Here is a 27,743-nt window from a genome sequence, read left to right as displayed (position 1 = left end):
AGTAAAGGTGCATGTAAAAGCTTTTCCAGTTATCATTTTGGATCAAAGTGCTAGAAACCATTTTGTTTTGTTTCTGTACAGGCATTTCTGCAAGTATTCGCTGAACGTAAACAAGAATCTGAAGAAAAAGAAAATGTTCCAGTAATAACTGGTAAGTTATCGGAGTAGGAAAAAAAATGAATGCTAGAAATTGGATCCATTTTGCAAATAAATTGGTACCAAATTATAAATTGACCTGAGAGAAAGAGAAATGCAGGGAGCTGCAATCTCTCCCTCCTTTTGATATCCAATAAGAAAGGAAACCTGGTCAATGAAATTGGCAGACGTTGAAAGAAAAGAAAGTGGGAGCCAAGTTAAGTAGCATCTTGCCTAATTCGTAGCAATATGTAGTTTAAAAAAAAGACACAAAGTGCTGGAGTAACTCAGTGGGTGAGGCAGCATCTCTGGGGAACGCCGATGGGCGATATTTCAGGTCAGGACCTTCCTTCAGACTTAACTTCTTCGGTTTGAAGAAGGGTTCTGACCTACACGCCACCTATCCATGTTCTCCAAAGATGCTGCCTGACCTGCTGAGTTATTTCAGCATTTCAGTGGTAATTGCAAGTAGTAAAAACAAACAAAAAGTGTCAAACTTGGCAGGTCAGGTAGCTTCATTGGAGGAAATGGACAGACAACATTTTGCATTGGGACCCTTCTTCAGACTGATGGAATAGGGGGTGGACCAGATTTGGGGTGGGGCAAAGCCTGGCAAGTGATGAGGGATGATTAGCAGATGGGTGGAGTAACTGAATAGTAAGCGGGAGGGAAGAGTGCAGAGGATGGGGGGCGGGTAAAAGGGAAATATAGGACTTGGGGATGGGAGGTGAACACGTGGGGGAGGGGAAAAGAGTAGGGTGATGGAATGGTGGGAGAACTGAATGCACAGCGGAGGGCTGCGGGAAGGGGAAAGAGAGAGAAGTAGAGGGGTATTACTTGAAATTGGAGGATTGATATTAAACAGGTTATGAATGTCCGTTCAAACATAGATGGTTAACAAAAGGACAAATATAATGGGGCTGAAATAAGTAAAAACAATGCTGCTCAGATAGTATCTGAAGCTAGAAGAACTGTATTAACAAGGATTTTACGAGCCTTTACTCAGAGTTTCCATGTTGGTGCATCTGACTTCTTTCTTTGTCACTGGTTGTGCTACTCAGTTGGAGGGTGGAGTACAGTGGTATTAAGAAAAGCCAAGTGCACTATGATTTCATCCTCTTGGATTATTGTCAGACAATCTTGTGAACCTGTTCATTTCAATGAGATTATTGATCTTGAGTAGAAAGGTAAGTGAAGGTAAGCGGTTTAATTCTTTTTCTTTACGTTAAATATTTTTTTATGAATTTCCAGAAATCTAGTATTTTAATTAAACATATTTTTATTGTTATAAATAAAATATTTTAGCCTATTGGCTTTTAAAGGTGTTGTCAAGTTGGAAAGGGTACAGAGAAGATTTACGAGGATTTTGTCGGGACTCGAGTGTCTGAGCCCTAGGGAGAGGTTGAGCAGGCTGGGAATCTATTCCTTGGAGTATGGGAGGATGAGAGATGATCTTATAGTCTGTAAAATCATGAGAGGAATAGATTGGGTAGACTTACAGAGTCTCTTGCCCAGAGTAGGGGATTCAAGAACCAGAGGACATAGGTTTAAGGTAAAGGGGAAAAGATTTAATAGGAATCTGAGGGGTAACTTTTTCACACAAAGGGTGGTGGGTGTATGGAACGAACTGCCAGAGGAGATAATTGAGGCAGAGACTATCGCAACATTTAAAATACAATTAGCCATGTACATCAAACGAGGGGAGGTGAGTCGAGTGCAGACAGCATGTTGGTTGGTGTGGGCTGGTTGGGCCGAAGGGCCTGTCTCCACACGGTATGACTCTAAAGTCCCTGATTATAATTTTTTTTAAGTTCAAAGGTGTTTAACAGCAGTGAGTTGTCAGATAGGCATTCTGAAGTAGGCCTTGGGACTGAGCCTAGGCTCAGTTGCTATTCGTGTACTACATGGTATGACTCTTCATTAAGGAGGACCAGCATTGTTTCCTGATCGGGTTAGTATGGTTGGGAGGTTGTGGATGGACAATATGATCCGTCTGATAATTTCAGGTTATCATTCATTAGGATTGACAGACCATAGTGAATGTAAGAAGTTCTAAGCAATTTTGGAGGTAGAGAAAGGACAAAGGAACAAAAAAACGAGTCTGAGAGAATTTAATGGAACTGGGGAAAAGGGTGGCAGTTGTTTTTGGCAAATGAACATGAAATGAGTCTACAGAAAATGTAAATGCACGTTGAAGAATTACCAGTAACTGCTACATGGAAAAAATGGGAACAAATGAAATTTTTGAGCTTTTGACTCTGACAGACTCTAATGTGCCTCTACTAATGGCAAAATCCTTCAAACGTATGCAGAGCTTCATTGGAACCATGCAGCCAATTGGGCGTAGAGATGGGAGTGGAATTTGTTTTGGATTAAAGAATTAAAGATGAATTTTCTAAGCAAATATTTTAGGCTGTTTTTTAAGTCATGGTTAATTTAAGAAACAGAGTCAAAATGTTTTTCCATTTTCACTTGATTAAATATCTCCACTGTTTTTGTGGTGTACTTTTTATATAGATTCAATCCCTTTCACACTTGACCAGGAAGAAAGATCTGAACGATTCATTAAGCTTTGCGGTAAAGATTACCCTATTCTGGAATGTGCACAATTTTGGATTAATAATACCGTTCTATCATATCAAGAACATGTGAATATAGAAAATAATACCATCATGACCTTCTCCGACTCTGAACATGAAATCTTATCGGCCTTTCAAAACAAAGATCAGATAACCATGGAAGAAACAGTAAATGATATGAATGCATGCATTGAACTAAGTGGACCTCACCTTGAGATTTTGCATGCAGCTCTGCATATAGAAATCTTTCTTTGCACTCTGCAGGAAAAAATGGTACATTTGGGAGAAACTCGACTTCTGCGGTCTCTAGTACATTGGAATTATTCAACAGAAGATGAGACGTTTCAATATGATGACAATAATAACTTCCTTTTAGAAAAGGCTTTCATAGATAATAAAAAAATGTGGTTTCTGGAAGTGAATGATACTAATCAGACAGTACATTTGCAAAGATTTTTGGCACTGGATGATCGAAGGGATGTATTTAAGATTGAAAGAGTTGGTGAGTTCAGTAGGTACTTCATTGAAAGTGTTAACCTTTGTTTAATATGTTTGATTACTACATCACCAACATATTTTAGTTTCATACATAATTGTATAAGTCTTTGCAAAATTGTAGGATGATGGAATGAGACAGTACAAAAGAAATCAATTGGATCTTGCATATGCTGGATCTTTTGTAGAAGTATTCAATAGACAATAGACAATAAATAATAGGTGCAGGAGTAGGCCATTCGGCCCTTCTAGCCAGCACCACCATTCAATGTGATCATGGTTGATCATTCTCAATCAGTACCCCGTTCCTGCCTTCTCCCCATACCCCTTGACTCTGCTATCCTTAAGAGCTCTATCTAGCTCTCTCTTGAATGCATTCAGAGAACTGGCCTCCACTGCCTTCTGAGGCAGAGAATTCCACAGATTTACAACACTCTGAGTGAAAAGGTTTTTCCTCATCTCCGTTCTAAATGGCCTACCCCTTATTCTTAAACTGTGGCCCCTTGTTCTGGACTCCCCCAACATTGGGAACATGTTTCCTGCCCCTAACGTGTCCAACCCCTTAATAATCTTATATGTTTTGATAAGATCCCCTCTCATCCTTGTATTTTCCCACACTCAAGAACTACACATTTTTACATGACCACCCATCTATCAGTTCTATTCTGAATACTGCTATTGAATCTCCAATCAACATCGTATCAGGCAGCATGTTCCAGATCACCATAAATCACATTTTAAAAATGACTGACCCATTTTGCTCTGGCTCTTTTATCTGTTACATCTAATCTGGATCGCCTTTTTACAATTGAGGTATGTGCAGATTTTAAAATGTAACAACTTTTAGTGCGAAGTGATGTACATTCTATGGAATGAAATGAATAGTTCAGAATCAATTTTTAAAGAAAAATCCCACTGTGGAGCCATTTGAACAAATATGCCTTTCTATAATAAAGCTGGTTAAGTCACTCCAAAACGTTTGAGTTATCAGGTGTGAAATTTGAGTTTCTATGCAGTAAGTCTTTGCATGTAAATATTTTTATTTAGTTGCATTTAAACTTAGTTTAAATATAAATTTAAATGCAGATCACATGGCAAAGATGCCCACTTTCTAGAATGTGCTATAAGGAGAGGTTGGACAAACTTGGATTGTTTTCTCTGGAACATCATAGATTGAGACGAGACCTTATAGAAATATATTAAAATTATGAGAGGCATAGTTAAGGTAGACAATCAGAATATTTTTTTCCCAGATGGAAATTAGTCTTTGACGTTTCCCAGGGCACAGCTTTAAGAAGATCATAAGATGTAGGGGCAGAATTAGGTCATTCAGCCCACCGAGTCTGCTCCACCATTTGATCAATACTTTTTCCCTTTTTAACCCCGTTCTCCTGCTTTCTACCCATAATGTTTGACACACTTACTAATCAAGAATCTATCAGTCTCAGGTTCAAAGGTATCACAAAATGCTGGAGTAACTCAGCAGGTCATGCTGCATCTAGGAGATAGGGAATGGGTGACGTTTCGGGTCGAGACCCTTCTTCAGACTGATGTCAGGGGGGCGGGACAAAGAAAGGATATAGGTGGAGATAGGAAGACAGTGGGAGAACTGGGAAGGAAGAGGGGGGGGGGGAAGAGAAGGACAGAGGAACTATCTAAAGTTGGATAAGTCAATGTTCATACTGCTGGGCTGCAAGCTGCCCAAGCGAAATATGAGGTGGTGTTCCACCAATTTCAAGTGCGCCACACTATGGCACTGGAGGAGGCCCATGACAGAAAGGTCAGATAGGGAGTGGGAGGGGGAGTTGAAGTGCTCATCCACCGGGAGATCAGGTTGGTTAAGGCGGACTGAGCGAAGGTGCTGAGCAAAACCATCGCCGAGCCTGCGTTTGGTCTCGCCGATGTAGAGAAGTTGACATCTAGAGCAGCGGATACAATAGATGAGGTTGTAGGAGGTGCAGGTGAACCTCTGTCTCACCTGGAAAGACTGTTGGAGGAGGTGCACCGAGACCAAACGCAGGCTCGGCGATCGTTTCGCTCAACACCTTCGCTCAGTCCGCCTTAACCAACCTGATCTCCCGGTGGCTGAGCACTTCAACTCCCCCTCCCACTCCCACTCCCAGTCTGACCTTTCTGTCATGGGCCTCCTCCAGTGCCATAGTGAGGCCCACGGTAAATTGGAGGAACAGCACCTAATTTCTCGCTTGGGCAGCTTGCAGCCCAGCGGTATGAACATTGACTTCTCCAACTTTAGATAGTTCCTCTGTCCCTCTCTTCCCCCCCCCCCCCCCCTTCCCAGTTCTCCCACTGTCTTCCTGTCTCCACCTATATCCTTTCTTTGTCCCGCCCCCCCTGACATCAGTCTGAAGAAGGGTCTTGACCCGAAACATCACCCATTCCCTATCTCCTAGTTGCTGCCTGACCTGCTGAGTTACTCCAGCATTTTGTGATACCTTTGATTTGTACCAGCATCTGCAGTTATTTGCCTACAAATCTCAGGTTCAAAAACGACTTGGCCTCCACAACCATCTGAGGTAATGAATTCCATAGATTCACCTCCCTCTGGCTAAAGAAATGCAAAGGAGATCTGTGGACAATTTGTTTTTAGAGGTGGGCGCCTGGAATGCATTGCCAGGAGTCATAATTGAAGTGGCAGATGCTGCTAAAGTAATGTCGCTGGTCTTTATATGGACTTCAGCAGTGGAAACAAGTTATAATGGCTTCTTTTGTTATTAAACAACAGAACAACAAAGTCCATTGTAAATTTAACAGGTTTAACTACAGTTAAATAATTAAACTGCTGCTATTTATCAGGGAGTACAAATACCTTGGAGTGTACCTGGACAGTAAACTGGACTGGTCCAGGAATGCTGAGGCTCTGTACAAGAAGGGATAGAGCCAGCTGTACTTTTTGAGAAGGCTCCGCTCCTTCAACATCTGCAGTAAGATTCTGCAGATGTTCTACCAATCGCTGGTAGCCAGTGCCATCTTCTTTGCTGCTGTGTGTTGGGGCAGCAGGGCGATGGCCGCGATGCCAATAGGATTAACAAACTCATCAGGAAGGCCCCCCCAAATCTTTGCACATCCCCCATCCTTTCCAGTCATCACTTTAATTTCATGTTTCATGTATTTTGTGTTTTCATGACTGTTTCCCTCCTGGAATAAATAAAGTTCTATAGTATCGTTTCTGGTCCAAGGCATGCTGAGAATATGGGTTTGGCATTTGAGGGAACTAAAAATCAATTTGTTGGGAGAAAAACAGTCGATCAGATGTTCTTGAAATACCTCAAGAAACACTCTGCACATATCTAGAGAAAGTGTATTTGGAGAGTACTTTTCCAATGGTTTTCCCATGACCATGTAGTTATTTGGATACCACCCAGTCGAATATGTAAACTGGTAAAAGTGAAATAAGTCAACAAGTTTTGCTGTGGATCAATAACCACACAGAGCACAGAGATATAGCTATAATGAATCTTTATTAGGTCAGTACAGATATGCAAGTGGGAGCTCTGAGTTTCTCCAATTGACAGAACACACCAAATTGTATACACAATTCAAGATAGACAATGACTGCCAATTTACAGATACTGATCTACTTTTATTAATGGACAGCTGTTGGTGCCCACCATGCCATTCGTCCATGATGATCACTCACACTTCAGCTAGGCCAAGACAGAATCATCCCCCTCAGTTACCACATTCCACATGTTTGATGAGTGATAAATTGTAGCTTTGCTCTCTGGTCCTGCTTCTTGAGGTTCCAATGTAATAATAGTTCATAAGATGACTTTTCTTACACGATTGATTGTTCTTGTGCCAAAAGATTTATTTTGAAATGTCAGTCCTGAACTATTCATTCTAAAGTATCCCATTGTGCCTTATTTTTAGTTTACATTTACATCTTATTGATGCAGAGTACAAAATTAAATTTACTATCCTTACAGTAAGTAGTTCTAAAGACACCATATAGTCTAAGCATGTCTAATTAACTTGGAATAGCATGGAGGCTGGTGCTCATAATTTGTCCATTCTTACGGTCCACTTTCTTAGTGCCTCTCATACTAAATTACATCGAAGTACTAAGCACTATACTTAAAAATAACAAGCCTGACGGTTTATCTGACAAGTAATTTCATATGCAATTGATCTGTACTTTGCCACTGTAGCATTCAGTTTCTTTTTTATTAAAAAGCCACACCAATGCATGCCCTGTTATTTTTATTTAAAAGCCAAACCAATGTATGCCCTGTTATGCTTCTCTCCTCTATGTTGCTCATGAGAGGATTGTCTATGCGCATGAAATTTAACGTGCAATTATTTCAAACCAATGAAACAAAAATTATTCAAAAGTTGACAAAACAATTGTACAATTATTGGCATTAATATTTTCATGAAATATACAGAGACATATATCAATATTGTATTTTTATTAATCCTTTTCTTAGTTCAGGGAGGAGAGGACTACTTGACGAAATTACCACGTTCTTGGGGCCCAAATGTCAGTTCAGGTTATCGGAAAATACCAATGGATATTACCAAAAATGAATTTAAAAAACGAGTCAAGGCTTTTGCAGAAGCCGGTCTCACCATTCTGAAGGTAATTATGGTTGGATTTCAGGAGTGTTTTTAAACTTTATATATTTTGATCAACAAAATCTTCACTTTGACGTATCTAAATGCTAACTTTACTGTCCTTAATATAATATCTAAGTTTCTGAAGATCAGTGTTTTGGGGTCTTGTATTCAAGAGTTAGATATAGCTCTTAGGGCTAATGTAATCAAGGGATATGGGGAGAAAACAGGAACAGGGTACTGATTCTGGATGATCACCCATGATCATATTAAACTTTTTCACCCAGAGAGTGTGAATTTTTGGAATTCTCTGCCACAGAGAACAGTGGAGGCCGAATCACTGGATGAATTTAAGAGAGAGTTAGATAGAGCTCTGGGGGCTGGTGGAATCAGGGGATATGGGGAGAAGTTGGGCACTGGTTACTGATTGTGGATGATCAGCCGTGATCTCATGAATGGCGGTGCTGGCTCGAAGGGCCGAATGGCCCCTTCCTGCACCTATTTTCTATGTTTCTATTTTACTATGTTAAATGGCGGTGCTGGCATGAAAGGCTGAATAGCCTACACCTACCTGCACCTATTTTCTATGTCTCAGTCGTGCCCTTAGGAATCAGTTCAATCTACCATTCACTCTCTTTTATTAATTATTTACTCTAAAAAAAACTATCTTAGAAGTTGTGCTCTCTTGCTTTCTTTCTTAAAGTATTATTTCCAGTTTGTCTATTCCTTTGGCTACATTGAGGAGCTTTATTCTCCATGATCCTGCTTGATCAGTTGGATACAGGGGAAAATATTGTGTATGAGGCTGCACCTTCAGTTCCAGAATGGAATTTTTTACAACTCAAATTTGCCAATTGAGCTTGTGCATAAGATTCCAGTGATTTTTCTTCCCCATAATTTGAAAGTCCCAGAAACTGGTGGTCGAAACACCAAATTAGTTTAGTTTAGAGATACAGTGCAAAAACAGGCCCTTTGGCCCACGGAATCTCAGTGACCAGCAATCACCCCGTACACTGGCACTATCCTACAGACAAGAGACAATTTACAATTCTTACCAAAGCCAATTAACATACAAAGTTGTACGTCTTCGGAATGTGGGAGGAAATCGTAGCACCCGAAGAAAACCCACATGGTCACAGGCAGAACGTACAAACTCCGAACAGACAGTGCCCATAGTCAGGATCGAACCCGGGTCTCTGGCGCTGTAAGGCAGCAACTATGTTGCTGCGTCACAGTGCCATCCATAGAGTAGGATCTTCCAGTCCATCACATCCTTGCATCCCACTCCACTCTTCCTCCAACCCCACCCCCTGAAAAGGTAGCCCAGAGTATAATTTGCTATGATCTTTATCTGGTTGAGAAAGCATTCTTGTTATGCCTCCTTAAGTACATCAGAAGGTGAGAATCAGTTGGTGGGAATCTTTCCATGCATATCGAATGAGGTCAAATCCAGATGGGATTTTTGTAAACAATTGTAGATCTCCTAGACTACTGATTGTTTTCCTGCTTAGGTTTCAACGTTTCATTCCATTTGCTGCAGTGGTATGGGCGCTGCTGGAATTTGCCATTAATGTTAGTGCACTGGGTAACAATGAAGTAGCAAACATGGAAATACCAAGATGAAGTAGGAAAGAGCGCAGAAGTCAGACAATGAGGGTCTTGAAATGCATTAGTGGATATAAAGCACAACAGTTTTGCGAAATGAAGCCATTTATTTAATTTCTTGAACGAGATTTGGAGCAGACACCAATACCAGCAAACACATTATAATGCCTGTAGCAGTAAATGTATCTGTGCTCCCAACTTCATTTCCCTTTGCAAGCTGCACTGATGGCAACATTAACATTTGTTGCCGACACACTCGTCAGGCAGGTGACAGATGCCATCTTTGCAAGGAGACAGCAAAGTTTTCTATAAAAGTGCCATTCAGATGGCTGTGCTCTTGGCTTCCCCTGTTTTGCCAGAATTCTCCACGTGTGCAGTCATTAATGCCATACATATTACCCTTCATTCACCCCTTCAGCAAATTCCACCCTCCCCCAACCTCTACTTTCAGTATGGAGAATGGTTCCAACCCAAAACGTCACCTATTCCTTTTCTCCACAGATGCTGCCTGACACACTGAGTTATCAGGCATTTTGTGTCTACCTTCAGCACTAACAGGGCAGCCACGGTGGTACAGCGGTAGAGTTACTGCCTTACAGCGCTTGCAGCGCCGGAGACCCGGGTTCGATCCCGACTACGGGTGCTGTCTGTACGGAGTTTGTACGTTCTCCTCGTGACCGCGTGGGTTTTTTCCGTGATCTTCGGTTTTCTCCCACACTCCAAAGACGTACAGAGTATGTAGGTTAATTGGCTTGGTGTATGTGTAAATTGTGTCGGATAGTGTTAATGTGCGGGGATGACTGGTTGGTGCAGACTCGCTGGGCCAAAGGGCCTGTTTCATGCTGTATCTCTAAACTAAACTAAAAACTAAACAGGTATTGTTCAGGGATTCCATTCACTGAACAAGCAAATAGTGTATGACATTAGGCAGTGTACATGTGTACTCTTAATCTTTTAAAAGAAATCAGACCTAATTTCTCCAGCCTCTCCTTGTGACAGAACTGCTGTATCCCAAACAATATGCTGGTGAATTTTCTCTGCACTCTCTCGAGTGCAAACACATCCTTCCTACAGTGTGGTGACCAGAACTGCATGTGGTACTTCAGCTGAGGTCTGACCAAGGTATTATAAGGAACATAACCTCTCTATTTCTGTATTCAATGCCCCAACTATTGAACGTATTGTAGGGACATACGGATTAGCGGGGGGGGTCTCGAACCCTCGGTTGGGCTAACAGGTCACGTGGTGCGGGAGCGCGAGGTATAGTTGTGTCTGGCGCCAAACAGGGGAGATGAGATTATATTATATTAGTAGTTAAATAGTGTGTGTCCAAAGTAAGTGCTTTGCGCCTTGTCACGGTTTTTACGAAGAATAAAGTCTTTTGATAATAACGCTCGTTTTGGACTCACTACATTGGTGACCCGAACGTAAGATCTGAAGCGAACACGCAGAATGTCACAGGTGGGAGCGAGCGCGGGCGAGGTTCACCTACCTCCGTTCTGGGCCCATCAGCCGCACCTGTGGTTTGTGCAGGCGGAATCACAGTTCCATATTAAGAAAGTGGAGAGCGACCAGGAGAAGTTCCACCACCTGGTGAGCTGTCTGCAGGCGGAGGTGGCTGCGCGGGTCAGTCAATATCATCATCATATCATCATATATATACAGCCGGAAACAGGCCTTTTCGGCCCTCCAAGTCCGTGCCGCCTAGCGATCCCCGTACATTAACACTATCCTACACCCACTAGGGACAATTTTTACATTTACCCAGCCAATTAACCTACATACCTGTACATCTTTGGAGTGTGGGAGAAAACCGAAGATCTCGGAGAAAACCCACGCAGGTCACGGGGAGAACGTACAAACTCCTTACAGTACAGCACCCGTAGTCAGGATCGAACCTGAGTCTCCGGCGCTGCATTCGCTGTAAAGCAGCAACTCTACCGCTGCGCTACCGTGCCGCCCATATATCTGACCAGTCCACCCCAAACGGAGCAGTACGTGGGGGTCAAGAGGCTCCTACTGAGGACTTTCGGCTGGAGCCAGAACCAGCGGGCTCTGAAGCTCCTCCATTTACCAGAGCTGGGGCAGCGGCTGCCGTTGGAGTTGATGACCGAGATGCTGACCTTGGTGGGCGACCATCAGCCGTGTATGGCTTTTGAAGCGGCGTTTCGGGAGAAGCTACCCCGGGACGTCAGGCTAGTGTTGGCCGACGTCTCGTTTGAAGATCCGGTAGTGTTCGCCGAGAAAGCCGACGCGCTCGTCAGGGAGCGGCACACCCGAGACGACTCGGTTAATCGGGTCTCGAGGCCCAGCGACAGTCGGGGGAGCGGCGGAGAAAGCGATGGATCGGCTGCTATTTCGCAGTCAGCCAGCCAAGAAGGGGCTGCGGAACATGTTTATTGGTCGCGGGCACAAGCAACACGGCCGAATAGGCGCGGCTGGTGTTTCTTCCATCGGCTGTGGGGCGGTGAAGCCCGAAGCTGCAGAGCCCCGTGTGCATTTCCGGGAAATGCCTGCGCCGATCGAATGTAGAGGTAGTTTCGATTGGCCGTAATTGCCGCCTCTACGCGACGGACCAAGGTACCGGGATCGTTTTTCTAGTGGATACGGGAGCGGTTGTGAGCATTGTGTCCCCCTACGACTGTGAGGTTCAAGCGGGGGGGAAGGGGCCGCCCCTCATTGCGGTGAACGGTAGCCCCATCCGCACTTACGGTAAAAGGGCTATGTCCCTGTCCTTCGAGTCCAGGACCTACCGTTGGGATTTCATCGTGGCGGATGTGGGCCAGGCCATTTTGGGTGCGGATTTTCTATGGCCGTTTTCGTTGGTCGTGGACATCCGCGGTAGCGGCCTGCAGCCCTCGGCCGGCGTACGGCCCCGAAGTACGGGGCCTGCGGCCCCTCCAAGCGCCGCCCCACCTAGTTCAGCGATCCAGGCCATCACCACAGCCCCCGGTCAGTTCGATGCGGTCCTAGCGGATTTCCCGCAGCTCCTCGTTCAGCGGTTCGATGCACCTTCCGAGAAGCATGGGGTGGTGCATTTCATTCCGACCGAGGGGCCGCCGGTTTTTGTCTGGGCACGGCGCCTCCCACCCGAAAAGCTGGCCATGGCTCGAGAGGAGTTCTTGAACTTGGAAAGGCTGGGAATTGTGCGGCGTTCAAGTAGTCCGTGGGCCTCCCCTTTGCATATGGTTTCCAAAGCATCTGGGGGGTGGAGACCATGTGGGGATTTCCGACGACTTAACGTGGCAACACGGCCGGACCGCTACCCGATTCCGCACATACAGGACTTCTCAGCTAGCCTGGAGGGGGCTACAATTTTTTCAAAGATCGATTTAGTGCGGGGATATCATCAGATCCTGGTCCACCCGCCGGACATCCCAAAGACGGCTACCATTACTCCGTTCGGGTTGTTTGAGTGGTTGCGCATGCCTTTTGGCCTTAAAAACGCAGCTCAGGCATTCCAGCGTCTCATGGACTGTGTGGGTCGAGGTTTGCTTTTCGTGTTTATTTACCCCGATGACATTTTGATTGCCAGCCGTTTGGTCCAGGAGCACTTAGTCCATCTCCGCACTATATTCCAGAGGCTGCAGGACCACGGCCTGATTCTGCACCCGGCCAAATGCCAATTCGGCCTGTCGGTGGTAGATTTTTTGGGTCACCGGGTTACATCGGCCAGTGCCACTCCCTTGCCAGCTAAGGTGGAAGCGGTCCGCGCTTTTCCACGCCCTACTACCATCAAGGGTTTGCAGGAATTCGTGGGCATGGTCAACTTTTATCACCGGTTCGTGCCTGCAGCAGCTCGGGTCATGCGCCCCCTTTTTCAATGCCTCGCGGGTAACCCCGCTGAGTTGGCGTGGTCTATAGCTGCAGAGACGGCTTTTGTCGCAGTCAAACAAGCCCTCGCCAACGCCACCATGCTGGTGCACCCGCGCTCCTCCGCCCCCACGGCACTGACGGTGGGTGGGGTTTTGGAGCAGCAGGTCGAAGGTCAATGGCAGCCCCTGGTGTTTTTCAGCCGGCAGCTCTCGCGAGCCGAGCTCAAATATAGTGCGTTTGATAGGGAACTCCTGGCCCTCTATTTAGCAGTCCGCCACTTCCGTTATTTTTTGGAAGGCCGTTCGTTTGTGGCCTACACGGATCACAAACCTCTGACATTTGCTTTTGCTAAGGTTTCTGATCTGTGGTCGGCTCGCCAGCAGCGGCACCTCACCCTAATTTCGGAGTTTATCACCGATGTCCGTCATATTGCGGGTAGGCTTAATGCTGTTGCTGATGCCCTGTCCTGGCCGGCTATTCCCTCCGTGGCCGTGGTAGGAGGACAGGTGGATTTCCAGGAGCTAGCGGAGGCTCAGCGCCTGGAAAAAACGGCCGGGGTGTACGCCTCCACAGCCTTGGGAATGCATTTGGAGCAGGTGGCGTGTGGCCCCACAGGTACCAAGTTGTGGTGTGACGTTTCTCTTCCACGCCCTCGCCCGGTGGTGCCTGCCGCCCTGCAGCGTAAGGTTTTTGAGGCCATTCATGGCCTGGCACATCCGTCCATCAGGGCGACTTCGGCCATGGTGGCCGCCCAGTTTGTCTGGCACGGCCTGCGGAAGCAGGTGGCAGCCTGGGCACGGGCCTGTATTCCGTGCCAGACCTCCAAAGTCCATCGCCATGTCCAGCCCCCATACCAGAGATTCGATGTTCACCCAGTCCATTTTTTCCACATCCACGTGGATTTGGTGGGTCCATTGCCCTATTCCAGGGGTTATACTCATCTGCTGACGGTGGTGGATCGTTTTACACGTTGGCCGGAGGCGCTCCTATTGTCGGACACCTCGGCGGCCTCCTGTGCACGGGCCCTGGCGTTGCACTGGGTGGCCCATTTTGGCGTACTGGCTATCATCGCCACAGATCGGGGAGCCCAGTTCACCTCCTCCCTCTGGGCCGCGCTGGCACAGTTGTATGGGTCTCGTTTACAGCAGACCACCGCCTACCATCCCCAATCCAACGGGATGGTGGAGCGGTTCCATCGGCAGCTGAAGGCGTCCCTTTGTGCCAGATTGACCGGCCACGATTGGGCTGACCAGCTGCCTTGGGTCCTCCTCGGCTTTCGTACGGCCCCAAAGGCCGAGCTAGGCACATCCTCGGCCGAGCTCGTCTATGGTTCGCCCCTGCGGGTGCCGGGTGACATTCTCCCTTCCGCTTCCGCCTTGCCGCCGCCCGTTACGTCGGTGTTGGGTTCCCTCCGGGCGCGGGTGGGTTCTCTGGCTCCAGTCCCGACCTCCAGGCACGGAAGCACGGCAGTCCACGTCCCGTCGGACTTGCGGGACTGCGATTTCGTGTTCCTTCGGAAAGATTCCCACCGCCCCCCTCTTCGGCCGGTTTATCAGGGCCCGTTCCAGGTACTTAAAAGAGGGGCTGTCACTTTCACCTTGCAGGTGGGTAATCGCCAGGAGCTCGTTTCGGTATCCCGGCTCAAGCCGGCCCATTTGGACAAGGACCTCCCTGTGTCGGTGGCCCAGCCGCCGCGCAGGGGCCGGCCTGCGGCAGCCCCCTTGGTCTCGCCAGCGGCACCTTGTTTGCCACCTCTCGGCCCCCCGCCGCCTATGGGTGGGCTTGGGCCGCCGTTCCCGATCAAGCGCTCTCCGTCGACTACGCCCTCCGCTTCCGTGCCCCCTCCATTGCCTCTGGCGGCAGCGCCCTCCCCGCCTCCCGTCACATTGGCGGTGTTGGTTTCCCCCCTCCGTACGCGTTCCGGGAGGGAGGTCCGGGCACCCGTGAGGTATGGTTTCGAGGGTTCTGGGGGTGTCATGTAGGGACATACAGATTAGCGGGGGGGTCTCGAACCCTCGGTTGGGCTAACAGGTCACGTGGTGCGGGAGCGCGAGGTATAGTTGTGTCTGGCACCAAACAGGGGAGATGAGATTAGATTATATTAGTAGTTAAGTAGCGTGTGTCCAAAGTAAGTGCGTTGCGCCTTGTCACGGTTTTTACGAAGAATAAAGTCTTTTGATAATAACGCTCGTTTTGGACTCACTACAGTATGCCTTTTAACCACATTATCTACCTGTGTTGCCATCTTCAGGAGTCTATGGAGTTGTACTCCAAAGTCCTTTTGTTTGCCAATGTTTCCTAAGACCTGACCATACATGAAGTCTGTTCTAGCCTTAATACTCCCAAAATACATCACTTTACATTTGCCTGGATTAAACTCCATCTACCATTTCTCAGCCCATTCCACCAATACATTAATAGAAACATAGAAAATAGGTGCAGGAGTAGGCCATTCGGCCCTTCGAGCCTGCACTGCCATTCAATATGATCATGGCTGATCATCCAGCTCAGTAGCCTGTACCTGCCTTCTCTCCATACCCCTGATCCCTTTAGCAAAAAGGGCCACATCTAACTCCCTCTTAAATATAGCCAATGAACTGGCCTCGACTACCTTCTGTGGCAGAGAATTCCACAGACTCACCACTCTCTGTGTGAAGAAATGTTTTCTCATCTCGGTCCTAAAAGACTTCCCCCTTATCCTTAAGCTGTGACCCCTGGTTCTGGACTCCCCCAACATTGGGAACAATCTTCCCGTCTTCTGCGGGATATCCTCTGCAGTCTAACATGATCTTCCACACTCAACAGCTCTACCCATCTTCAGGTCATTTGCTTCCCATTTCCACTTCCAAATCATTCACATATATTACAAACAGCATGGGTCACTGGACTGATCCTTGTAGAACACCACTAATCAAAGACATCCAACAACAATCCAAACAACAATCTTCTACCACCATATTTTGGATCCTAAACTGGCTTGGCAATAGGAGACAGTATACTAACTTAACCAAGATACTATGGGCCTTGTTAAAGTCCATGTAAATCAAATCCATTGTCCTTCTCCCATTGATGCATTTTGGTAACTCTTCAAAGAATTCAATCAAATTGCACCGGAGATTATTAATGTTCTCCATCAGAGCTTTACCCGTTATCTTCTTTAACACTTGTGTTAGGCTCATGGGTGTATGGTTAGCCAACTTTTCCCTGCTGACATTCTTGAAATGGGGGGAACCATGTTTGCTATCTTCTAGTTATATGATATCTCGCTCATGTCTAGAAAAGAATTAAAAATCACAGCCAGAGCCTCACCAATCTCTTCTCTTGCCTCCCGTGGCAGTCTGGGACTCCATAAAGCTCATCTGCTCCTGGTGCTATATGCACCTTAAGGCCCACAAGAGCATCGAGTATCTACTCTTTATTTATCGAGACATGTATTGGGCTTCACTGAATTCTCCAACTGCAAAGTATGTTTCCTCCATGAATACTGATGAAAATTACTCACTTCGGCCTCACCTACCCCTACTGGCTCCTTGTACAGATTGCCCATATCGACTCTAATGGAAAAACTCAAACAGATCACTCCACAATATTCTAAGATATTGTGCAGTATCATTTGGGTAAATAGAACAATTTCTGCTGGTTATGGAGTCTTGGACCAGAGATATATTTTAAATCACTTTTGGCACATTGGCCTTCAACAGTCAGTGTAGAAGTTGGGAGGTCATGTTGCAGTTGTATAAGACATTGATGAGACAGTATTTAGAATATTGTGTTCAGTTCTGGGCACCATGTTATAGGAAAGATATTGTCAAGCTTGAAAGGGTTCAGCGAAGATTTACGAGGATGTTCCCAGGACTAGAGGGTGTGAGCTACAGGGAGAGGCTGAGTAGACTGGGTCTTTATTCCTTGGAGCGCAGGAAGATGAGGGGTGATCTGACAGAGGTGTATAAAATCATGAGAGGAATAGATCGGATGGATGCACAGAGTCTCTTGACCAGAGTAGGGGAATCGAGGACCAGAGGACATAGGTTTAAGGTGAAGGGGAAAAGATTTCATAGGAATCTCAAGGGTAACTTTTTCACACAAATGATGGTGGGTGTATGGAACAAACTGCCAGAGGAGGTAGTTGAGGCTGGGACTATCCCAACATTTAAGAAACAATTAGACAGGTACATGGATAAGACAGGTTTGGAGGGATATGGACCAAGCGCAGGCAGGTGGGACTAGTGGCGCTGGGACATGTTGGCCAGAGTGGGAAAGTTGGAACGAAGGGCCTGTTTCCACACTGTATCACTCTGTAACTGACTCTGACTTAAATCAAGTTACTGAGGATTGATTGAGATACACATGGACATGTTAATAACAGACCCAATGAAAACCTCAGGTGATATATTTTTTTTGTTTAGCAAAGGTATTAAAGAGATGATGAAAAAGTAGATACAAAGAATTAAGCTTCACATTGGCCCTTGAAAAACAGAATAACTGCATGTGCATGAAATCTAAAAATAAAAATAGCTGAAAATATCTAGCAAGTCAGGAAATGTGTGCTGAAAGAGTGGACCATCACTTGGTGCTCACTGTACGCTCTCCTCTAACAGGAGGAACCAAGTACAGACTGGGTGACTTTGTGGAGCACCTGTTTTTAGACTGCAATGGTCAAACCTGAGATGCCTGCTATCTGTCAATAGAATCTTCTATTCCTTTCTCACTCAGGCCTATCTGACTGGGTCTTCTGCACTGGAAATATGAAATCGATTTATAGGCTTGAGGTACAGAACCTCATCTTTCATTTGGGAACATACAGTGCCCTCCATAATGTTTGGGATAAAGACCAAATCATTTATTTATTTGCCCCTGTACTCCACAATTTGAGATTTGTAATAGAAAAAAATCACAGGTGGTTAAAGTGCACATTGTCAGATTTTAATAAAGGCCATTTTAGTTTCACCATGTAGAAATTACAGTAGTGTTTATACGGTCCCCCCATTTCAGGGCACCATAATGTTTGGGACACAGCAATGTTATGGAAATGAAAGTAGTCATGTTTAGTATTTTGTTGCACATCCTTTGCATGCAATGACTGCTTGAAGTCTGCGATTCATGGACATCACCAGTTGCTGGGTGACTTCTCTGGTGATGCTCTGCCAGGCCTGTATTGCAGCCATCTTTAGCTTATGCTTGTTTTGGGGGCTAGTCCCCTTCAGTTTTCTCTTCAGCATATAAAAGGCATGCTCAATTGGGTTCAGATCGTGTGATTGACTTGGCCACTCAAGAATTGACCATTTTTTAGTTTTGAAAAACTCCTCTGTTGCTTTAGCAGTATGTTTGGGATCATTGTCTTGCTGTAGAATGAACTGACGGTCAATGAGTTTTGGGGCATTTGTTTGAACTTGAGCAGATAGGATGTGTCTATACACTTCAGAATTCATTATGCTACTATCATCAGCAGTTGTATCATCAATGAAGATAAGTGAGCCAGTACCTTCAGCAGCCATACATGCCCAGGCCATAACACCCCCACCACCGTGTTTCACAGATGAGGTGGTATGCTTTGGATCTTGGCCAGTTCCTTCTCTCCTCCATACTTTGCTCTTGCCATCACTCTGATATAAGTTAATCTTCATCTCATCTGTCCACAAGACCTTTTTCCAGAACTGTGGTTGCTCTTTTAAGTATTTCTTGGCTAACTGTAAACTGGCCACCCTATTTTTGCGGCTAACCAGTGGTTTGTATCTTGCAGTGTAACCTCTGTATTTCTGTTCATGAAGTCTTCTGCGGACAGTGGTCATTGACAAATCCACATGTGACTCCTGAAGAGTGTTTCTGATCTTTCGGACAGGTGTTTGGGGATTTTTCTTTATTATAGAGAGAATTCTTCTGTCATGGAGGTCTTCCTTGGCCTGCCAGTTCCTTTACGATTAGTAAGCTCACCAGTGCTCTCTTTCTTCTTAATGATGTTCCAAACAATTGATTTTGGTAAGCGTAAGGTTTCGCTGATGTCTCTGACAGTTTTATTCTTGTTTCTCAGTCGTTTTAAGCAGTTTTAAATACTTGGGAGTCCACATCAAAGAGGATCTGACATGGGCAACGCACATTGCCGCACTGGTGGGTAACGCAAAGCAGCGCCTTTACCACCTTAGACAGCTGAGGAAATTCAGAGTGTCTCTGAGGATCCTTCATTGCTTCTACTCTGGGGCTGTAGAGAGCATCCTGTCTGGCAACATTACAGCCTGGTTTGGGAACAGCTCTGCCCAGGACAGGATGGCCCTGCAGAGAGTAGTGCGTTCGGCAGAACGCACCATGGGAACTACACTCGCCCCCCTGCAGGACCTATACATCAGGAGGTGTAGATCGAGAGTAAGCAAGATCATGAGGGACCCCTGCCACCCCAGCAATGGACTGTTCCAGATGTTACGGTCAGGCAAACGCCTCCGCTGTCACGCTGTGAAAACGGAGAGGATGAGACGGAGTTTCTTCCCACAGGCCATCAGGACTGTTAACTTTTATAACTCCAAGGACTAAATTTTGTCTACTCTGTATTAACTTTATTTATATGCTGTAACTGTAATTCTTTTTTGTGCACAATCCGCAGGCATTGCCACTTTCATTTCACTGCACATCGTGTATGTGCATGTGACAAATAAACTTGACTTGACAATGGCTTATTTGACTTTCCTTGGCACAGCTTTGGTCCTCATGTTGATACAGCAATAAAAGTTTCCAAAGGTGAAGGAAAGACTGGAGGAAAGACTAGGTGCTGTGAGCTCTCTTATACCTGCATGAAACACACCTGAGCAATTACAAACACCTGTGAAACCATGTGTCCCAAACATTTTGGTGTCCTGAAATGGGGGGACTATGTACAAACACAGGTGTAATTTCTACATGGTGAAACCAAAATGTATAAAAATACCGTTTAATAAAATCTGACCATGTGCACTTGAATCACCTGTGATTTTTTTCTATTACAAATCTCAAATTGTGGAGTATAGAGGCAAATAACTGAATGATGGGTCTTTGTCCCAAACATTATGGAGGGCACTGTAGCAGCCTTCCAGATTCAATATTGAATTCAATGATTTGGGTTACACTTTCTCTGTAGAAGAACTGGCCTGTTCTGCTGTATGTCATCCACCTTTAATATCAGCTCACTGTTTCTCCCTTTCTCGACCACAGACTAAACTGGTGAGCATTTTATACAACTCTGCATTTTGCAGTTTTTACATTCCTTCCTGTTTATGTTATTGTCCCCTCTTCCTGTTCACTCATTACCTTGGCAGCCAAATTACCTCTTCAACAGTTTATTTCCCTGGCAACACAGACCTCACCATTTTAGAGATATTCTCTTCATCCTATACAACTCTTCCAATCCTCTCAGCAATTTAAAACGAACTTTCTCTCTTTCATAATCGCTGCCTAATCAGCAAAGTACTTCAGAGCAGCCATAATCGCATTGAAAGTCAGAATAGACTCAAAGGACTAAATGACCACTCCAGTCTTTTGAAAGAATTATCTTTAGAAATAATTTCTCAACGTATTTTAAAGCTGCCCTTGATTTTTCTTGTCCATATCTAAACAAGACTTATATTTTTGTGCTTGGTTATATGACAGCATTTGTCAAACTTTCTCTGAACAATATGATTTTTTATGCATACAATTTGAAATTCAGAGTTTCAAACTTGAAAGATTCTTCCAAGTAAATAATTTTATTAGGACATGCTCAATGCTTTAAGCTTTTATGTTTCATTTTAGTGCTGCATTAATTTACTATCCATGCTGATACTGCCATCAAAACTGTGGTAGTTTCTTGGAAATGACATGACGAGTATAGAAAGTAAGAGAAATCGTGATTAACATAATATTCATTGATAATAGTGTTTGCTAATTTGAGTTCATATTTTAAAGTGGATTCACATTTGCAGAATGAAATTACTGATATTTTAATAAGAGCATTTCTTCAATACAGATTGAACGAATTCAGAATCCTGTCATGTGGGCTTGCTACTTAAGGAATAAAGCACCTTCGCAAGCTGATGAAGATGTTGCCACCTTGTATCATGTTATTCCCAGCTACCTCTGCAACTTCATCTGTCGGACTGGATTTCAAGAAATGTATTCGCAAGATCATGGTAATTATATTTAATTCCATTATATAAACCTTAGTAGTTTGTTACGGAAGGAAGTACAGTTGCCGAAGTAGAGATGGTTGAAAACTTCAAATTCCGAGGTGACAATATCACCAACAATTTCTCCTGGACCACCCTTATTGGAGCAACGGCCAAGAAAGCACACCAATGCCTCTACTTCCTTAGAAAGCTTAGGAAGTTCGGCATGTCCCCTACAACTCTCATCAACTTCTACAGGTGCACCATAAAAAGCATTTTATCAGGATGCATCACAGCTTGGTTTGAGAACAGCTCCATCCAAGATCGCAAGAAAATGTAGCGAATTGTGGACGCAGCCTAGACTATCACACAAACCAACCTCCCTTCCATTGACACCATTTAGACCTTATACCTAGGCCAGCAGCACAATCAAGGACGAATCGCACCCTGGCCACTCCCTCTTCTCCCCTCTCCCATCAGCCAAAGGCGTAGAAGTGAGAAAATGAACACCTCCAGATTCAGGGACAGTTTCTTCCCAGCTGTTATCAGGCAACTGAATTATCCTACCACAACCGGAGAGCAGTCCTGAATAATATATCTCATTGGTGACCCTCGGACTCTCCTTGTTTGGACTTTGCTGGCTTTACCTTGCAGTAAACGTTATGCCCTTATCTTGTATCTATTCACTGCAAATGGCTTGTTTGTAATCATGTATTGTCAATTTGGCTGATTGTATAGCACGCAACAGAATCTTTTCACTGTACCTCAGTAAACAGTGACAATAAACTAAACTAAATCTTGATTCTAGCACAATTTAAAATATAGAGTGATACGAGTCAAAATTGATTCATGGCTGATAGGATAAAAATTCTTTACAATTAATTTATATATGATTTTAATTTATAGAGAAGCAACATAGTGAAGGAATCTACTTCAGAAACAACTTGAAAAATCTAATGGAAGCAGTCAGTATCGTTGGGAATATAGTTCACATCTTTGAAGCAGAAGTGTTCATTGGCAATTGTTGCAAAGATGTCTCTTCACATATTTCACAGCATTTATATGATTATGATTGTTTTGAATTCACCGACAATGTTACAGATGCACATCCAGCCAAAGCCTTTATTATTTATAATAGTTCTCTCGCTTATCCTCGTTATCTGATTGTGTGCAGGACTACGCGGAATGTAAGCAATACAAGCATATGATATACCTATTGCATACGATTGGAAAATCATACGGCAGTGTAGCAATCCCACTAGGTGAACTGATGAATACCCTCATATGTACTGTATGGTTGTCAATCTGCACAACATTCCTTCAAAGTGGAAAAGGAAGAATGAGTCATTGTGAACAAGTGTACAACATTGTTGGCTCATCGTCCTGTTTGAAAGTCATACTAAATAATCGACTGCAAATTTGTGTGATGTTCTGTTAATCCAATAGCTTTTGATGTCAACATTTTCTGCACCAATGCACAAAAGCTGCTCAAATGGTTGCTGCAGCTCCCAGAACAAAACAACAGTCAAAGATGATAAAGAGAGAAAGAAAATGCTGTAGTAACTTAATGGGCCAGGCAGCATCTCTGGAGAAAATGGATAGGTGACGTTTTGGGTCAGGACTCTTCTTCAGACTGACTGCAGTGGGGCGGGGGAAGGGGGGACTGGAAGCGAGGGGGGGGGAACAAGACAAATCAAAACAAAAGTCACTCATCCATTCCCACCCATACCACTCCCTCCCCAGGTACATTCCCTTCCAACTGCAGGAGATGTATCACCTATCTTTATACCTCCTCCCTGGATTTTATTCCAGGTGAGCCAGAGGTCCACATGCACCTCCTCTAACCTAATTAACTGCATTCGGTGTTCCCAATGTGGGCTCCCGTACACTCGCGAGACAAAGCGTAGACTCGGCAACCATTTTGCTGAACGCTTACGCACGGCCTTCCAAGTCCTACTGGATCTTCTGATTGCCAACTACTTTAACGACCCTTCCCATTCCCATACTAACCATCCTGTTCTGGGCACCTCATTTACCAGAATGAGGCCACACACAAATGGAAGAATAGCACCTCATATTTTGCTTGGCTAGCTAACACCCCAATAATACGAACGTTGAATTCTCCAAATTTAGGTAACCTCTACAAATACCTCCCTCTCCCCTCCCCACCCGCCGACTGCCGCCACTACAGTCAGTCTGAAGAAGGGTCCCGAGAGTCAGAAATGGCAGTTCAATGTTTCAGATTACAGATGCTACAGACACTGCAGAGAGACAGGTAAGAGAGGAGGGGGATCTCTTTTGGATGAAGGAGGACATAACTACAGTGTAGGAGCCATTTTGCGTTTATTAGTTATTTTTGCTAAGACGAGAAGCTGGCCGCTACATACAGTGTTTGGAGAGGATTTTCTTGGAGGGACCGTCCAGTGAGGCTATATGGGTAGAACTTAGAAACAGGAAGAGAATTATCACTTTGATGGTTTGTATTTTAGGCCTCTCAACAGTCAGCAGGAATTAGAGAACCATATTTGTCGGGAGACTGCAGAAAGCTATACAGTAATGGGGTAGTATTTGCAAAGATACATGCCAGGATATTGATATATTGATCCCCCTTCCAGTTCAGTTGCAACCTGTCCCTCTTGTACAATGATGGTGGGAGATTTCTTATGAGTCAATCTTAATATTGACTGGATCTCCCATGGACAGGAGGTAATCTCCTCTCATTTTGCCCTGCTCCTGCCTGTAGGTCTTACAATCTTTTTCTCTTTGACTTTAGTATTTGCCCCCAACTTTTCATCTGCCTCCTTTCTGCTTTTCGATCCACCCCGAAGCCAATCTAGTTTTAACCATCCCAAGTACCACTTGTAAACTTGCCCGCTAGGATATTAATTCCCCCCCCCCCCAAGTTCAGTTGCCATCTCTTCCTCTTGTACAAGTCACCTCTACCCCAAAAGAGAACCTAATGATCCAAAAACCTGCATCTTACCTCCTGCACCAGTTCCTCAGCCATGCATTCATCTGGACTGAGCTATTCCTTCCCTTACTAGCGTGTGGCGCTAGAAGTACTCCAGAGATGACCACCTTTGAAATCGTACATTTGAACCTGTTTCCTAACTTTTTATGTTCATTCTGCAGGACCTCATCCCTTTTCCGACCAATGTTGATGGTACTGATGGGCACAAGGATTTCTGGCTGCCCACATTCCATGGAAATGTTTTGCAGTCATTCTAAGACGTTCACTGAATCTCCTGTCTGTCACTCTCACTAATAAGTCATTATTATAGCCCTATCTGACTTCACCTTTTCCGCTATGCCTCAGAGCCACAGGCCTGGCTACAGAGCTTCTCTCCTCTGAATGGTCATTGCCACTAACAGTATCCAAAAGGGTATACTTCTTTTCAAGGGAAATGGTCACAGGGCTTTCTTGCACTCTTTTGAACAGTATTTCCTTTATTCTTCCTGTGCGGTCAATCATGTTCTTTCTGCCTGTACCTTAGATGTGACCACCTCTTTAGAACTCCAATATATAAGGCTTCTCAGCCTCCTAGATGATCTTATTCATCCAGATCCAGTTTCCTTGCAGTCAGTCACAAAGTGCACTGGACATGCTTCTCACAAGTGGAGTCATCAGGAACGCTGGAAGTTTTCCTGACCTCCCACGTCCTGCAGGATACCACTGCACTAATGGACAATCTGACTGCTCTAAGACAAAAAAAGAAAATTAAAGATTCTGCCTTATCCTACTGTCACCCTCTGCTTAGCCTACTTAAGCCTCTTGAGCCAAAGTCTTAGCACTTACTCTCAAAACACGGACTGCAAAGCACAGCCAAACAGGCCACTCCAATATACTTTCACTTCTTCTCTTTGGCTGCTGTGCCTCTCAATAAAATGATCAAACAACAACTCTTTTAAACCTTCCCGCTGCTGCTCTGCTCCCCTTCTGGCTCAAAACACACAGGAAAACCATGTTGATGTAGTGTGTAAGGAACTGCAAATGCTGGTTTAAACCAAAGATAGACACACAAAGCTGGAGTAACTCAGCGGGACAGGCAGCATCCCTGGAGAAAAGGAATGGGTGACATTTTGGGTCGAGCCCCATCTTCAGACTCTAACATTTTGTGTCTATCTTCATATTGGGGTAGTAATGAACAATGTCTCTGGTGGATAGTCCCTTAAAGATTAAAACAGGAAGGGCACTGGTAGGTATTCCTGGGAATAATGCAGAAGTTGCAGGCTCAATTTATCCCAAAGAGGAGGAAAGATTCTAAGGGGACTAAGAGGCACCCGTGGCTGACGAGAAGTCAAGGACAGCATAAAAATTAAAAATAAGTATAACATAGCAAAGAAGAGTGGGAAGCCAGAGGATTGGGACTCTTTTAACAAGCAACAGAAGATAACTAAGAAGGCAATACGGGGAGAAAAGATGAGGTACGAGGGTAAACTAGCCAATAATATAAAGGAGGATAGTAAAAGGTTTTTTAGGTATGTAAAGAGGAAAAAAATAGTCAAGGCAACTGTGGGTCCCTTGAAGACAGAAGCACGGGAATTTAACATGGAGAACAAGGAAATGGCAGACGAGTTGAAACGGTACTTTGGATCTGTCTTCACTAAGGAAGATGCAAGCAACCTCCCAGATGTTCTAGTGGCAAGAGATTCTAGGGTGACAGAGGAACTGAAGGAAATCCACATTAGGCAGGAAATGGTGTTGGGTAGACTGATGGGACTGAAGGCTGATAAATCCCCAGGGCCTGATGGTCTGAATCCCAGGGTGGAAGAGAGGCGCTTAAGGAGGCGCTAGAAATTGTGGACGCATTGGTGATCATTTTCCAATGTTCTATAGATTCAGGATCAGTTCCTGTGGATTGGAGGGTAGCTAATGTTGTCCCACTTTTTAAGAAAGGAGGGAGAAAACTGGAAATTATAGACCAGTTAGTCTGACGTCAGTGGTGGGGAAGATGCTGGAGTCAATTATAAAAGACGAAATTGCGGAGCATTTGGATAGTAATAACAGGATCGTTCCGAGTCAGTTTGGATTTATGAAGGGGAAATCATGCTTGACTAATCTTCTGGAATTCTTTGAGGATGTAACTAGGAAAATTGACAGGGGTTGAGCCGGTGGATGTGGTGTACCTCGACTTTCAGAAAGCCTTCGACAAGGTCCCACAAAGGAGATTATTGGGCAAAATTAGAGCACATGGTATTGGGGGTAGGGTACTGACATGGATAGAAAATTGGTTGACAGACAGAAAGCAAAGAGTGGGGATAAATGGGTCTCTTTCAGGATGGCAGGCAGTGACTGGTGGGGTACCGCAAGGCTCGGTGCTGGGACCGCAGCTATTTACAATATACATTAATGACTTGGATGAAGGGAAGAATAGGAAGGCAGATTATTATCTGAATGGTGTTAAGTTAGGAAAAGGGGACGTACAACGAGATCTGGGTGTCCTAGTGCATCAGTCACTGAAAGGAAGCATGCAGGTACAGCAGGCAGTGAAGAAATCCAATGGATGTTGGCCTTCATAACAAGAGGAGTTGAGTATAGGAGCAAAGAGGTCCTTCTGCAGTTGTACAGGGCCCTAGTGAGACCGCACCTGGAGTATTGTGTGCAGTTTTGGTCTCCAAATTTGAGGAAAGATATTCTTGCTATTGAGGGCGTATTGAGGGTTTACTAAGTTAATTCCCGGAATGGCGGGACTGTCTTGTGTTGAAAGACTGGAGCGACAAGGCTTGTATACACTGGAATTTAGAAGGATGAGAGGGGATCTTATTGAAACGTATAAGATTATTAAGGGGTTGGACATGTTAGAGGCAGGAAACATACTGACCCTTCTCCCTCTCCATTTGTAGAGTAAAACTTATCATATTGTGGTCACTGCCTCCTAATGGTTCATTTACCTCGAGTCCCCTTATCAGGTCAGGTTCATTACATAACACTAAATCCAGAATTGCCTTCTCCCTGGTAGGCTCCAGTACAAGCTGTTCTAAGAATCCATCTCGGAGGCACTCCACAAACTCTCTTTCCTGGGGTCCATTACCAACCTGATTTCCCCAGTCTACCTGCATGTTGAAATCTCCCATGACCACCACAGCATTACATTTGTGACATGCCAATTTTAGCTCCTGGTTCAACTTGCACCCTATGTCGAGGCTACTGTTTGGGGGCCTGTAGTTGACTCCCATTAGGGTCATTTTACCCTTACAATTCCTCATCTCTATCCATACTGATTCTACATCTCCTGATTCTATGTCACTCCTTGCAAGGGAGTGAATATCATTCCTTACCAACAGAGCTACCCCGCCCCCTCTCCCCACCTGCCTGTTTTTTCTGTACGTTGTGTACCCCTGAATATTCAGCTCCCAGCCCTGGTCCTCTTGTAGCCATGTCTCAGTGATTCCCACAACATCATACTTGCCAATGTCTAACTGAGCCTCAAGC

General features: G+C 44.8%; 1 protein-coding gene across 1 annotated transcript in view; it reads left to right on the top strand.

Annotated features, from left to right (window-relative positions):
- LOC144596146 (protein mono-ADP-ribosyltransferase PARP9-like) overlaps positions 1 to 24,538 on the top strand; it is a 42,764-nt gene extending 18,226 nt beyond the window's left edge. Inside the window, exons 8-13 of the mRNA XM_078404322.1 lie at positions 82 to 151; positions 2,653 to 3,216; positions 7,658 to 7,809; positions 21,172 to 21,334; positions 22,217 to 22,497; positions 24,443 to 24,538. Coding sequence (XP_078260448.1) covers positions 82 to 151; positions 2,653 to 3,216; positions 7,658 to 7,809; positions 21,172 to 21,334; positions 22,217 to 22,497; positions 24,443 to 24,538 — 1,326 coding nt within the window. The remainder of the gene's footprint in view (positions 1 to 81; positions 152 to 2,652; positions 3,217 to 7,657; positions 7,810 to 21,171; positions 21,335 to 22,216; positions 22,498 to 24,442) is intronic.
- The last annotated feature ends 3,205 nt before the right edge of the window (positions 24,539 to 27,743 follow it).

The sequence above is a fragment of the Rhinoraja longicauda genome, chromosome 8 (assembly GCF_053455715.1).
Source record: "Rhinoraja longicauda isolate Sanriku21f chromosome 8, sRhiLon1.1, whole genome shotgun sequence".
Taxonomy (NCBI): Eukaryota; Metazoa; Chordata; class Chondrichthyes; order Rajiformes; family Arhynchobatidae; genus Rhinoraja; species Rhinoraja longicauda.
Note: the sequence above shows the minus strand (reverse complement) of the source record. Positions and strands in the feature narration are given on the sequence as shown.